Raw genomic sequence first — 15,430 nt, forward strand, 5'->3', positions numbered from 1 at the left:
CCACTGGCTCCCGGTGGTTGCAAGGATTAAAATCAAGACCCTCTGCATCATTCACAAGACTTTCTGGAGCCGGGGTCCCAACTATATCCAACTCTCTCTGCCTAGATACCTTCTTCCTAGTGCCTTTCGCTCAGTTACCCCTAAGTCTTTGAGGGTCAGACACTTTTCCAAGCATAGAACAGGTGGTAGAAAACTCTCCTCTGCAGGTGCCTACCTCTAGAATGGCCTCCCTGTCCCTCTCAGATTTGAGCTGGACCACCTGAAGTTACAGAAGCTGTTCAAGACCCTCCTTTTCTCCTCTGCTTTCTCTCTCTCTGCCTTCCTTGCTAATCCTTTCTGTCTGCTTGCCCTAACTGGTTGTTTGATACCCTCAGAGCCTCACTGGGTACCAGGCCCCTCTATGGCCAGTCTTCCTGCACTGCCTCTGTGCCTAGAGCACACTTAGGGGCTGTAACTGTAATTCCTACAGCCCCTTCTGTCCTTGCACTTACCCAGAGCCGCACTACCCTGGCTGCACTTACTCAGAGCCACAGTGCCCTGACATCACTTTCCCCCCTACCCTCTCCCCTGCACTTCCCCCCTCTACCTTTCCCCCCTACCCTTTTCGGTGTCATGCTTGCAAGATCTGAATGACAGAAGGCCTAGAAGGATAGTTTGTGTTGTCTTCCCTTTGTATCGCCCTCCCTTGTCTTGGGTGTCTATAAACACTTGTGTACAGGCATGTTATACATACAAATCATATTGTATAATACGGGTTACATTTTTGATGGGGTAACACTTGTCTGATGGCTCTACAATATGTAACTGGATAGCACCGTGCTTCATGGCTGGCATAACATTAGACATTCTGATTGGTTGGCTTCTTACTAGCCAGTATTGGACAACTGACAGGTCTTCAAGACATGAGCCAGACCTGAGTAGGGAGAGAGAGGTCCACAGAGTGCTTTCCATTCAATTAAAGAAGATATCATCCATCATTTCTAGGTGCTGAGCCAGGGTCATCTCTTTGTATTTGTCCTTGTCTGGCGTCTTTTGTCGGGACATACATGTAAAGAGTAAGGCAGGTGTCTTATTTGTGTTTGTTGCTAACAAATAGACAGTGTTCTTCAATTAGGGGTCAAGCTTAATGGGACCATGTTTGGAGTTATTTCACCTCATATTTATTGGGATTTTAGCTAATAATGGTGCACGTGGTATGGTTTCTTTTACCACTGGAGACACTCTTGAGGTATTCTTCATGAAGGGTCTGGCTTATAGTTGTCCTGCACGTGGCTGACAAAGGCAGGTTGTAGTCTTAATTGATATGAGAATATATAGCTTGCATCTTGGGAATCGTTATCTCATGCTTTCTCTTTGCCATTTGTATCCCCCCTTATTCATAGTAACCTTGGCTTGGTTTGCTAGCTACGGTCTGAGCTCTGCACAGATCTGTATTTTGCTATTTCAGCATTTCGAGTTCTTGTGAAGCCTTGAGGCCTTTTGTTTACTTAGAAGGGTGTTGTGGCTTCCATTTTGGAAAAGATGGCAGCCCATCACTGTTGTGTTTCTTTATTAGTGAGCAATATTTGCATATTCAGCTTATACATTGCTTATATTATTATTATTCATGTCTTATGGATGCCATGTTAATATCCTTCATGTATAAATGCATCTGTTACCTAGTGTTGTCACAATGTTCATTTGGTTTACTCATGCAATCTTCAGCTTAGATTGTGTTCATCGCCTGCTGTACTGTCCTGGGATAAGGGTGGGACGGTTGTCTAAGTGACTAACATTTTTCACCTGTGAAGTATTGAGTTGGGGGAGGGGCAGAAGCTATGTGTGACATATTCATCTGCTTCTCAACAAACAGATCACCCATTACTGCATTCATGCAGTACTTATACTTGGGTTGCCACAGTACATTGCTTGTCTTTTACATGCCCCTGAGAGATGCTCTTTTTGGGGCTGGGACATCTTGTTTCTGGTTAATTGCTGAATGGCAATTCACAAGAAAGCCCTGCCTCGATCAATAATTGAGAATGTCAATATTTCTCCTTTAATATCACTGTCCATGCTCCAAGACTCTGGAACCTCCTCCCCATTAACAGCAGACGTGCCCTACAATTCGACAGTTCAGGAAAGATCTCAAAATCTTCCTCTACAAGGACTGGCTCCTCCTTAACATCTAGGTCTACTCACCCTGCAATTCCCACCCGACCTGGGACTCTCTGATCTACACCCTATTGTCTTACCCCCATGCTGCCAATTGCCCACCCTCTCCTGTTAGCCCCCCCTTCCTTTTTTCTCTTCTTCCTTCACTGTGTTGTTCCCCCTAAGACTGTAAAGTGCTCTGTTGCTTTCCGAAGCTAGGTCCACGCTCAATTAGCACTATAATGATATAATAATATTAATGTATTGAGACCATCACAGGCTTGATATTGCCCCTTAAGAAATATGACACTTGATGTGTCACTAACATCGTTTTTGTTGGTTTCCTGGTAGCAAATTGTGCCATGCCAATTCTGATCCCAGACAAGTGGCAGGCTGTCATGACTGGTGTGCACTCAAGAAGGCTTATCTTTCTGAGCTGTTTGGGCATCAAGAAAATTACCTAATCAAAATTGATTTCAATGACGTGTTGTACAGGTACTGCACCAATGGTGGTACGATTGCTCACTTTTGTGGGTGTACCTGAGTGTGATGCCTATCCAAAGTGCCATCAAAATCCAATTGGCTCGTCAAATTCACTGATCAAGAGGATGCAATGGTTTGCTCAAGGTCCTCTAGAAAGCAACCCATGGACATGTAAGTGTTCTTTTTTGTTCTTACATTTCTGGTAAAATGAATGTCTCTGTTTGTGCCAGGAAACCCTTTGTGCCTTTGATAGTGAAATCGGAATGAGGTGCATTTGACTGAAGTGATCAGCACTTTTAAATTTGAATTGATCTATATGTGTAAATAAGAGTGTGATCATGTTCCCAATCACTCTATAAGTATTGGCTTTTTCAGCGTGAAATTTGAACATTAGCGGTGGTCCAAATGGATACCAGAATAACAACTTTACCTATTCGGCCTCTGCAAAAGTGTTCTCTAACTTCTCAGCAAGGACTACCTGTGACCAGACCCCATGGACCATTATGAATTAAAATAAATGCATGGAAGTTATATAGCACGTCCAAGGTAAGGGGCCAAATCATGGAATAATTTGCACGGAAAATAGGGTATTTGTGCGCGCAACTGCACACAATCAACCTTCGTTGATTTATGGAATGGAATATGCAGTACATTTCTTGGAATTGAGTGGAGTTCGCACTGGCTCAGCACATCTGTGCAAGCCATCAAGGGCCTTGTGTGAGTGTGAGACTCCAAGCAGAACATGGGTGTGGCTTGCACAGAGTGCTTGGAAGGGGGTGGAACACCAAAAATGGGGAAGAACTGGAGAAAAAGTGTGACTTCCAAGGGATGGCTTGCAGGCAGTGCCTTGCTGGCAAACTATTGCGCGGCGCTAAACATATCCATGGATTCGATTGCACAACCTCTCGGCTGGAAAATGGACACACAAGTCCATCAGAAGCACCACCATGCAGGCGTAAGTACATTTGCGTGTAGGATCTGTAGCATAGAGGTGGGGTTTCATGTTGGATTTCGAGGTTTGTGTACTCAACCGGGGTGACGATGTAATTTAGCGGTGTGCGTAAGCAGTTAAGGGGGTACAGGAACGGTTTATGGGGGTTTGCACACAGATTTTCCCGGTTGAGACAGAGTTACAATTTTTCATACGCAGGTTGCCGAGGTGCCGGGAGCAGTTACAGGGGACCCTGCACAGGGTCCCGGAGATGCAGGTCTGTTTGTGGGGATCCCACAAACAGTTTGGAGGGTGAATGCATTTGCGCATGGTGGAGAGTGCAAAGGTAGCTGATCTGCCCGCTTATGCTTTGCATGTAGGTGTGTCTGGGGTGTTCGGGCCGTGGCTTACGAATATGGTTATTTTGCAAGAACAACTCCATGAATACAAGGGGGAACGCATTTTGTATTCTGTTCGCAGGTTCACGCAGTGCCCTTCTCGGCGGACAGCCCTTGCACGAATTCTGTGCACATTTCCATGATTCAGGCCCTAAGTTTCTAGCACAGTGCAAAAAAGGAGAAGCATATAGAGAGGGAAGGATAGGAGGATCCCAGATGGGGAATAGGGTGAGTAGGAATAGGGTGAGTAGAGGAAGATGTGCTAACAACAATGGAGCCTGCATTTGCCTATCTGTCCAATGTAAAAGGTGATTAACAAATGAAAGGAAAATGGATACCAAGACCCACTAACTTCAGAGACTCTCCTGTAATCCAACCAAATGTCCAATCATTTTCTGAAAAGAGAAATCTGCACTGATCAACTCTACAGTTCAGTGCTTGTGAACAGCAGTAGCAACCACAAATGTTAGGCGAACATCGCGTGATGCCGTCTGATAAGACGCTATGCCTGCTGAAGCCCCTAATCATGACTCCTGTGCCGCATGGCCCTGCAGAACATATTATGCAGCCCCGGGATGTCCAATTCAAGATTTTGATAACTTGATCTTGATCGCATGTTATGGTGTGCCTTCAATGGAATCAACCTGCATTCCACTCTCAACTGAAAATACTGTCACATTTAAGCGCCACCAATTCTCAGAATTGATGTGGATCATTGTCCCACTTCTACATCACTTTGAAATCCATATTGCCATCATATTGTGACTCACTTTTTCCAGATCCTTTGAGATGCAGGAAGACTCGCCTTCAATATAGCAGGAGTAGTGAAGCAGTGTGCAGTAACTCTGCACATCACAAACACAATCAACCCAACAATAAGGATTTCAAAGTAGCTTGGTATGACTGATTGCCATTTGTCAAGGGTGTAGAAGCCCTGACTTTATGGATTGTTATTAAATTAATACAATTCTACATGTAATTCCTTCTCTGGTAATCTGCCAATCAAATCCCCCTTTCATAAACTCCATGCCAAATGCATCATACATACCTGTGCCCTGCTGCACCAGAAGCCTGATTTGCAGAGCCTGCAGTGCAGTGGCTGCATTTAAGATGTACACCCCTATTTCAAAAACATCATAACTCTGAGTATGCTGTCCTGGGGGCCAGTAAAACCTTAAACATAAGCCGTACCCGAGTTTAAGGAACTCTGGCCAGCATCTCTCATAGGTATCCACATCAATTTGATATCACATGTGTCAGCACCCTTTGCCCAAATTCAGCGGTGGAAGTGTTTTGCGCATCCTCCTTCAGACAGGCTGCCCTTATTGCTACTAGCAAGACTCTAGCCTCAGGGGTTGTCTCTCTTTGTTCCTTTGTGAGGGCAGGTAACACCCAGAAAGAGTGACAACAACTCCACAGGAATCTGTCCAGGGAACAGGAATCAAAGGGCACACCCATTCACAAAAGGCTTAGCCTCACACCAGAGTGCAGCGCACCTAAAAGACATTTCATCCTACTGAGAGGGGAAGGGGCGGGGTTAGTGTAGACAGAGTTAGCTCATTACAGCTGGTGGAAGGGGACACCATCATTTTTCTCTCTGCCTTTATCTTTCTTCCTGTAAGCTGCCCTTCTTTTAGCATAAATCATTGTGGTTCTGATGTCTGAAGACAAAGTCCCCTTGCTCCAAGAACAGGGGTTGGAGCCCTATAGCAGGGTCACAGTAGAGATATATTGCAGTTCTTGTCAAATAAATCACTATACGTAAAACAGTGAGTCTTTTAGTTGGTAACAATGTAGAATACTAATAATTAGTAATATCAACATAATGGGCCTCATTCCGAGTGTGGTGGTCCGGAAACAAGGGTGCCTTCAAGCTTACCTGCACCCTTGTTGCTGGAGAGCCACACTACGAGTCTGCCTGCAGGGGCCATAGCGCCCAACAGGTCTAACCCTGCCTTGCGCATCGGCCCCGGTAGGCAGATATGTCACAGAAGCACTGCCAACATTAGCAACGGTGCTGGTGCTTCCGTGTCCCCACTCCTATGGAGTCCTAGGGACTCCATGGGAGTGTAGAGTTACCAAATCTGCTGCCTGACTTCCCACTCTGGCGGGACTTGTAATGTTCCGGTGGCACTGGGAAGTCAAGTGGTGGATTCAGTGTTTTGGGGTTGACGGCATACTGCCAGTGGCACTGGCGGGTTACCGCGGACCTCGTAATGAAGCTCAATTTCTAGCCAAATGTAGTCATCAGTTGTGTCTGATTTTTCAGAGCTACGAAAAAACAAATACAGTTGTTACACATTCACATAGGAATTTCCATCTTTTTGGGGTTTCCTGTCTATGCAGTCTGCCCATGTGTGAACAATTTAAACATATAAAAAATATTAACATAATAAAATGAACATGTATCTTTAAGAGACAGCTGATCACCAGAAATATCACTTTTAAATCCACAGAGGAAAATTCATTTGAAGTGCCTTAAATAGTATCTAGGGTAGAATAGGCAACTTCATTTAACAAGGCAGACATATCACAGTGCCACCTAGCAGCCATCCTTTGAAGAACAGCTCCTGTTCGGAACCATAGATCCAAGCTACACGGGTATCCTGTACAGCAATTCATTGCAGTGTATTGCATTGCATGAAACATGTGTTCCCTCAATCACATATTTACCTGAAAACGTTATGTTGAATCCTTCGTATGAGATGGAAAAGTCTGATATAAATCGAAGCTGGGCGCTGAAGTTTCCAAAAAGACCTGCCTTAATGGCCGGGGGCAGCACTGAGCCAGTGAGCCGCGCCACTGGCTCGGTGAAGCTGCCATCTTCTGTGATGAGCAAATAGTCATGAGAACTCTCGAGGTGAAAAGTGTGAAACGCCAGCTGTACTCCTTGGGGGAAAAGATAGAAGGAATCAAGTTAGAAACCAAGCGTCTTCTGAGAGCTTCTAACGTTCATGCACAGAATAGTCGGTGTGAACTATTGCATATATAGTGCTGTCCCGTAATTCAGTCCTAGATTCACACAGAAGACACACAAAGGCAGTGAGAAAGCACGAAAAGCAAACACTAAATAAATAGTATCTTGAGGAAAGTTGAGAAATGAAAGAACAATATATATGATAGAATGACGTAATTAAAGTGTCCTGTCTATGCATTTGTTAACTCTTTATTGACACACCGATAAGGCACGTTTATTTATTTATTATGTGTCTGTTTACAGCGCGCTGAAAGACAGCAGGCATCAGGGCGCACAATCAACTTGACATATCAGAGACAACATATACAAGTCCACAATGTTACCCTATCATTCAAATAGGCGTTTGGGAAGTTACTTTATGAATATATCACAACTTATTTGAAATGTCGCTCAAAGGTTTAAGGCACTAATGTAATGAATTGAAACCCATCTCTACACGGTGCATTGAGTGTGTCCATTTGCATTACTGTGATTCAAGTATCTAGCTGCTACATTAACTAGTATTACATTAATATACCAGGGTAGAGCAGATGAAGATCATGTTTGTGCATTTTTATATAGCGCTACAAACCCTCAGGTATCTGAGCGCTATTACTCATTTATCGACCTCGAAAGGATGAAAAACTGAGTTTGGCCCTGCCGGGATTTGAACCTTACATCAGCAGGATCTGCACGGATGTCAAGGTGAGCGCTCTACTCGCTGTGCTATCTGACAAGCTCGACATTTTCTTCCTTAAAAACACATTTCAATTAGGAGCACATACACCTTTGTCTGGTGGCAAGACGTTTACTGGCCAATAGTGTTTAATAGTAATGAAGCTTCGTTGTACTTAATTTTAAAATAATAACACAGTAACCTGAAAATCTGCCTTCTGAATTCTACCTTTGGTAACGTCACGTTCTTAAATTGGCCCATCAAAATGTTGATTAGGCAAATGGAAAGGGATAACATGTTTGTTTTTTGCTCATAAATACAGAAAAAGCATGGGTTTCAGACAGGAAAGGTGCAGCAGAGGCTACATGGGATTTGACCCTGCAAAGGACAAATATTGAGAAGGCAAATTTACCAAAGCAGGAAATATGCAAATCAAACAGTACGACTTTTTTAAAAAAATTACAGCATGAAACGCTTTATGCTAAACAAGGTTGCCTTAAAACACATTATTCTTTTCTAGGAAGTAGTCATGATATGGAAACGGTATTGCATCTTTACAGGAAGACCGCTATGAAAACGGAGGAAGACCAGTTCTGACTACTATGACACCACTGATGATTTCTTATTCTTCACACAAATGCTCACGTTCTAATGACCAAGGCATGCATTTTTTACAAAGCCATGACGGTTTGCTTTACGCGATTAAATGTAGTTGTCACTGTATTTTAATCCCTAGAAATGTAAACATAATGAGGTTACTGTCTAGCATAAAGTAGTCGGGTAAAGGCAACAGAGAAAATGCAACCTTGAAAACAACACAGTAGAGAAATGTCCACACATTTTATCCAGTGTTGCCATCTGCCCTATTCTCAATGTGTGCAACTACATCAGCACTCACCATGTGAAAACATATGGCTCCATGCTATGCTTTAAGGTTCTTATAATGTATAATCAAAACTCAAATTTGATATTTTTTCACAATATGGGAAAAACTGTAGGAAAGTTTAGAGTTGATCAATCTTACCTAAACATGCCATGTGGAAAGGTCAAGCACTCGTGGGTGGTTTCAACCCACCCGTGGAATTCCAAAGGATTTTCCAATGCTTGAATCTTGTCTTGGGACGCAGGGCAGGGCTCGAGTCCTGAGATCCAACTGAAAGGCCCTACACTTGGATGTTGCATATTCGACCAGTCAATTACTGGTCTCAATCCATCTGAAAACGTGTTTAGGTCCTCAAATAGGTTGGGGTCGATACATGTTTTGAGTTTGGTTTGGAAATATAGATAGGATTTTGCAGGACAGGAAAATAAATTGGTAATTTTGGAGAAGTTTTGGAGTTATTTAGGCAGGTATACGAGTGGTTTGAAGGGGTTGTTAGTTGTTTGTGGTGTGTATCTCTATCTGAACTTAGTGGTGTTTTAGTGCTTCTTGAACTCTGTTTTATTCAATTGTCTATATATGTGTATGTTTCTTAGACCCCTTTTACGTTTTACCATTACTCACTTACATACAAATTGTAACAGAAAATAGAAATAAATGTTTGTCTTACACGTTTCTCTGTTCTTTGCTTTCTTATTGTACAAAAAATACTCTCCATATCTCCTTTTTTTGTTTGGGTCACTCAAACATGTTTTTATAAAAACACAAATATTTTCCAAAACCTTTCCTTTGTCGACACTCTCCTGTATTAATGTGTCTGTGGCATGCCTTAACGTTTGTCTATTCTGAGAATACTTTCTCATTGTATGTGTATTGTATCGATCCATCACTTTGTCTTTGTCACTTGGTTTGTACATTGACAACATAGGAAATATGTTCTTTATTCTGCAGGGATTGACAGGGGTATGGACAACTAAACCACTCCTCAATCTCCGAGCCAAAGGTCGAGCTTGAGGATGAGATGGAGCGTGAGGAAAGGTGTTCGTTATGGGAGGGATGGGGAATGAGACATTGCAGATAGAGCTTAAGGAGAGGCAGACAGAGCTCAAGGATGGGCAATGGTACCATAAGGAGGAGAGGGGGGTGGGGAGGGCATCTGTAAGCCAGGAGACCAGGGACCATAATCAGTGTTTAAAGAATCTGAGGAGATGCATGGGGAAGATTTGGATGCTCATCAGGAGGATCTTGTGGTAGCTACAGGATCACTTTGGCAGTTCTTTCAGAACTTGGAACATTACAAGAACCTTGCAGTTGGTAAGAAGGTAGTATGCCAGCAGCAGCAGCAAAGAAACTAAGCCAGAGAGGTTCAATCGGAGGATGGGGAGAGCATGGGATAGTGGTGCTGCAGGGGACAGAGGAACACCAGTCAGGGCAACCTCAGATGGCCCTGTGCAGATGGCTCAGGAGGAGGAGGGTGAGGCTTCTGCCACACTCACTACCTGCAATGCAGGGTTGGCAAACCAGTCTGGGGCTTTTCCTTCAAAGGTGAACATGGGTCAGAATGTATCTCTTGTCATGAAACCACCTATCTTGCCATTTGTGTAGGACTACTGCCCCTCAAACGGGAGGCATGTATAACAACCCCTGCCAGAATACTGTTAATTGTGGTCATCCACAGAAGAGCACCTTGGGCATCTCATCAACGAGCAAGCACTGTAGGTTTTGGCAACATTATGTGTAGAGTGAGCACACATCAGAGGTGCCGCAGAACCCAATACTGCAGCACCCACCTACAGTACTGATAGGGGGGATAAGTATGTCAAATACAACTCAGTTTACCAATGGTCATGCAGTAGTACACAAACCTCTTCCCTCTCGACTCTGGGCTTGCCCAAATATCATCCCACCACTACGAATCAGGCACAGCACAGCATGACCAGCATCCACTGCTTGGCTGCATTGCCACCATGAGTTTTGCAGCCTCATGCTGGTAAAGTTCAGAGTATTGTGGCACTGGGATAAGGGAGGATAGGAGAGGAGAAGCAGAACAACGAGGAATACAGACACACACTGCCTATATTTTGTGACATCTGTCCTTTGTGGAGCGCTGGATCATGTGGCAGTGGTGGATGCCATGGAAAAGCAAATGCTCCAACATCAACCTACATTGTTGGTGGTGACGGGACAAGGGATTAGGACAAGTTCAGAGAGATCCTCCTATCCTTTCCAGAGGAAGAGATCCGAGGCTACTGTTTTATCAGTGTGTGCAGTGCAATGATTCACAAGCTGTCTGGTCTTCTCCAGCAAATACGACCACTGCTTGCACATTTGAAAAAAGCCATACAGAAACCTTCCTCCATGAGCCGCTCCCAAATCATAAGCAATATATGTGTCCTGCAGCAAATTCTTACATGCTAATTTTGTTCACCTCTGTCCTACAGTAAGCATATTCAAAAATGCATGTCAGGGTTTCAATGAGTTAGATACAACATGTGCACGTGCCTAATATTGCTGGCCACCTGCTTGACCGACTAAATGCATATGAGGTTTTCAGTGTATTCAGAATCTCTTCTGCTTACTAAATACATGTGTAGTTTTTAGTACGTTGGCCTTCTCCTCTGGTGGCCGTCTTCACCACATAAATGTGCCAAACACTGCCATGGATTTCAGCTATGCATAATGTTTCCAGTGTGGTTCTCAGAGCATTGGCCTTATCATCCCTTACTAAATGCACAATTGTTTCTTAGTGCTGTGTCAAGCTCATCTGCAGGGGGAGTTCAGTGCTTTGGCCTTTACCCTCCCCTGCACATTACAAATATGATTCTTTCCCTACCAAATGCATGTATATCTAATACAGAATCACCTATCTGCTTGACTTTTTTAATGCATGTGTGGTTCTCAGTGTATTGTAGAGCAGTATGAAAATATGAATACCTTTATTCAGCAATCCAAGCCTGCATGAACATATAAACTGAGAAAGCCAATATGAGAAAGAATACATAGCAAAGAAGCAAGCAGCCCCATTTAGTGAAATGGCATATAGCACTTTGGCAGTTGGCACTTTTATTGCCTGCAGTACTTGTTGCAATAGCAGTTTCATCACTTAATGAAATTCAGTGATATAAATGTACTGCACGAATGTTTAAGCAAATGATTTTTAAAGGTCGATATTATACAAATGTATTATGTGTTTGTATAATGTTTTTGATGAATATTAAAATATGAAGTTATAATTGATTACCTGACTGAACCTTTTTCGTTTTCTCCACATCCATTCTATGATATGAGTACCTAAATAATTATAGTACTTATCCATGTGACCTCCCCCTTGTTTTTGGTTTTTTCTTGCATGCAGACTGAACAAGGCCTGGCAGATACATTTTAGTTAGGCTATAATGTACCTTTTATAGGAATGCACACATGTACATTTAACCCAGACCAGCAGCAGTTTGCATCAATATAGAAGAGGTGTTTATAGTGATAAATAGATGATTGCCACCATTTAACATTAGCTAAACACTTTACATGCCAATTCCAGATTTAGTCTGAGAATTCCAGATTTAGTCAGCCTCTATTGAAGCACAAGAACCGTTCCCCACCCATCAGCACAAAACATCAGACAAGTCCTCATAGAAAGACACAAACACACACACATAGATACATATTATACCACTTAGCTTGACCCAACTTCAGTTTGTGGCAGTTAAGAAAACATATAGTCAAAGTTCTTATATTAATGAATAAATAATAGCCACTGCAGAACATTAGCTAAATGCAGCACCCATGGGCCATAATATAGCTAGCTTTTCTTAAAGCACACAGACTTCCTCTTAGAGCAGAATAGTAGACAGTGCATTCCAAGAAAGCAACAATTCACACAGCCAGAGGTGGAATGCTGTGCACTGATAGGTTGATGCAAGGGGAGTGGAAGCTTTCCCAGGAGTTTAGCTTGCAGTAGTGAGTCATACAAATGCAACTTAAAAAGATACAAAGCCCCAGAGGTGAGAGACAAGACACTATGCATTGATTAGCCAAGATGACATAGGCATGTCAAGTTCTCACAAGCAATTTCCCAGTAAATTATAATAAACTACATTTTTAGGCAAAACAGCTCAAATACAACTTAATAAGGTTATGAATTGGCAGGAATAGAGTGACACAATGTGAAGACATGTGATCACAGAGCTAGTGCAGACATTGCACAACCTTGCCCCAAAAAGGATGCATTACAAATATAACGTTCTCTGTGTCCCAGATTCAATCATACAAAGCAGCATGATCAACAAAGCAGCTTAAATTAGAAATCACAACCAATACAGCAGCTCATATCTAATTCACATTGAGTAAATGCAGAATAGGGCTCTTTCAAGAAATCATAATTTACAGGAGCACCTCTGCCTACACTAGAATTACTTGAGACCCTGCAACCAGTATAATGGAATTTACATTAACATACATACAAAGTGAAAGCTCTCGCAGGACAAAGCTATAGTGTTGTGCGATGCTAGTATGCAGGAGACGCTGCCCGATGACACATAGCACGCAATGCAACTTCCACACTCCCAAGCCTTTAAGAACCGAGGATCGGACCCTCTTCGGCAAAGACTTTGCAGGACAAGACCGTGGCAGAGATTGTGAGCTTGGACGACACTCTGTCTATCCTCGTCCATAAGGTAAGAAGGTGCACGGAGGGAGAGTAGCATTGCTGTACTCCAGGCAACTCCCCGACATTGTGTGTCCATCCCCTTCTGGCCATCTCTATTCGGTTACCCCCTACATCAGGTCCGCTTCTCCTGGCCTTGCGCATCCTTCCCCTCTCTTCCTGTCTCCATATGCACTTCCCCCCACAACTCAGGCTCTGCTTCTCCCCTTTTTCCGACACAAACACTTTCTCACGGACGGTGCACCATGAGCAATTATGGACTAGCACCAGAGCTGTATACCTGGCATGCTCCAACACCCTGGTCAGGAAAGGTCAGGCAATTATGGATCATTACACAGACCTGACTTCCATCAAACTTTTCCACTCAGATAAAAGGCAGAGCACAAAAGCAGACTCTGAGCGAGGCAAAACACACGAGGAAAAAGCAGTTCCAAGATGGCAGTTTAATACAAGGAAAAAGATGGCGAGACTAGAGGGGGTTGCAAGGAGGGAAGTACCCTTGACCTGTGGAGACAGATACCTTCATGAACCTTGGAAAGTAAGAAACCGAAGACCAAGAACTAAGACTGATCAAACCTGCACAGTGTGTCGGAGATATCTGGGGCTCTCCCGCATCGATAACTAAGGTGGGGAGGAGCAATTTCCGCTGTGGTACTGTCATTGGCTCCTACAACAAAGCTTCATCTAAAAAGAAAGCACAGTCGGTGAGTCAGAGAGACTGATAGCAAACTAGCTTGTGTTTTGAACCAAGGTTGCAAGCAGCAACATTGTATACAGTGAACAGAGTGTGAATCATTTAGGATAAGTGACACAAATGCAGTTGAAAGCTAAAAGAAACAGTTGAACTGTGTAACTGATTTTGGGAAACCAAGGAAAGATACTGTAGACAGAGTGGTCTGGCAACACATGGGTGCTAATTTGAAAGTATCTGTCAGGTATCCAACTGATGCTGAGTGGGAGAGAAATATTGAGATCGAAGTGGTCATGCAACGGGAGAAGCTAAACCCTGTGCACATTCGAAAGTCTTTGATAGTTTAAAGTAAATCCAAATGTGCCCGAACCCAGCTGAGGGAGACAAATTGAACCTGGTTAATGAAAAGGATCTGAGCCCGGCGGAGGGGATTCCAACATTGAACTTTTAATGTTGCTTATGAAAAGGATCTGAGCCCAGAGGGGGATCAAAGGTGAACACTCTAGTTAAATACTGAAGAGAACATGTATGTGTTGTTTCTAGTACAGCCGGCCCTCTGCATCAAGAGACTTGTGAGAGGTAAAGAGACTTGGACAAAGAATGTCCTGAATAGGGTAAATGGAATTGTATCCTTGTGCCACAGAAGCCAGTGTGTGTGCTTTGCTCCAGTGACCTGACTTGTCCCGTGCTGAAAACAAGTGGAAGGGAGGCCAATGGCCTGGGCACCATGACATATTATTTTGTGAACACTTCTTTCTTTTTCATGAACATTACCCCATATTATTTTGTAACTTAGTGATGATGATTGGCAATATATTTTTTTTTAGTATGGGCCCTTTTAAGTTGACAAGAGTCCACTAGGACTGTATTATTATTATTTGATGGTTGAAGCTTGCTCCCATCTGTAGATTTAGTTTTAGATAGGTGTTTATTACACCCTTACAAAATTTCAATAAACACCATTGAACTGTGGTCATTTGTGTCTGTCTTACTCTTGCCACCATGCGCTCCTTACACTAGTCAGGCTTGAATATATGAATATATAGCAGGGAATAATGTTAACCTAGTTTATCATTTTATGAAAATGGGGAAAATTGAAAAGCTATGTTATTGATTATATTAATACTGATTTTATTGGAACTTTGACAAAATCCAATATATAAAGATACAGAAAAGATTCTTCAACAATGACCTGCTTGGAATGATCACGTTGCTTAAAGAGGAAAGGTCTATCTCTTCCGGTAGCTACTTTGTTAGCAGAATGTGCAAATGGAGAACACGTGTCCTCCACAGTTAAAGTTAAGGAAAAACCTTTGTGGGGAAGTAAATCGTTGGCAGATGGATCAGTAAGATGATGGTGCTTTAGCAGCTGAGGTACTCCTGGAAGAGTGTAGCTGGCAACAGGAGCAGTCTGGCAATCGCTAAGAGGTAGGGAACAAACAACATGGGAACGGCAGGGAGAAGGCAGGATGGATAGCAAGGAGCCTGAAAAACCTGGAGGCAACAAGTAGGTACAACAGAGGAAATCTGGAATGCCAAGACAGCAGGAATCATGGACTGCATTGGAGCTTTGAGACACACCAAACCCACATTATATGTCGGTGATTGACTGCAGGATG

At 43.1% G+C, this 15,430-nt stretch overlaps 1 protein-coding gene across 2 annotated transcripts in view; it reads right to left on the bottom strand.

Moving 5' to 3' along the window:
* CSMD1 (CUB and Sushi multiple domains 1) overlaps positions 1–15,430 on the bottom strand; it is a 5,442,057-nt gene that overhangs the window by 2,120,958 nt on the left and 3,305,669 nt on the right. For both annotated transcript variants that reach the window (XM_069606098.1, XM_069606099.1), the window contains exon 20: positions 6,619–6,834. In XM_069606098.1, coding sequence (XP_069462199.1) covers positions 6,619–6,834 — 216 coding nt within the window. The remainder of the gene's footprint in view (positions 1–6,618; positions 6,835–15,430) is intronic.

The sequence above is a fragment of the Ambystoma mexicanum genome, chromosome 4p (genome assembly GCF_040938575.1).
Source record: "Ambystoma mexicanum isolate Mex_15411 chromosome 4p, UKY_AmexF1_1, whole genome shotgun sequence".
In the NCBI taxonomy this organism is placed as follows: Eukaryota; Metazoa; Chordata; class Amphibia; order Caudata; family Ambystomatidae; genus Ambystoma; species Ambystoma mexicanum.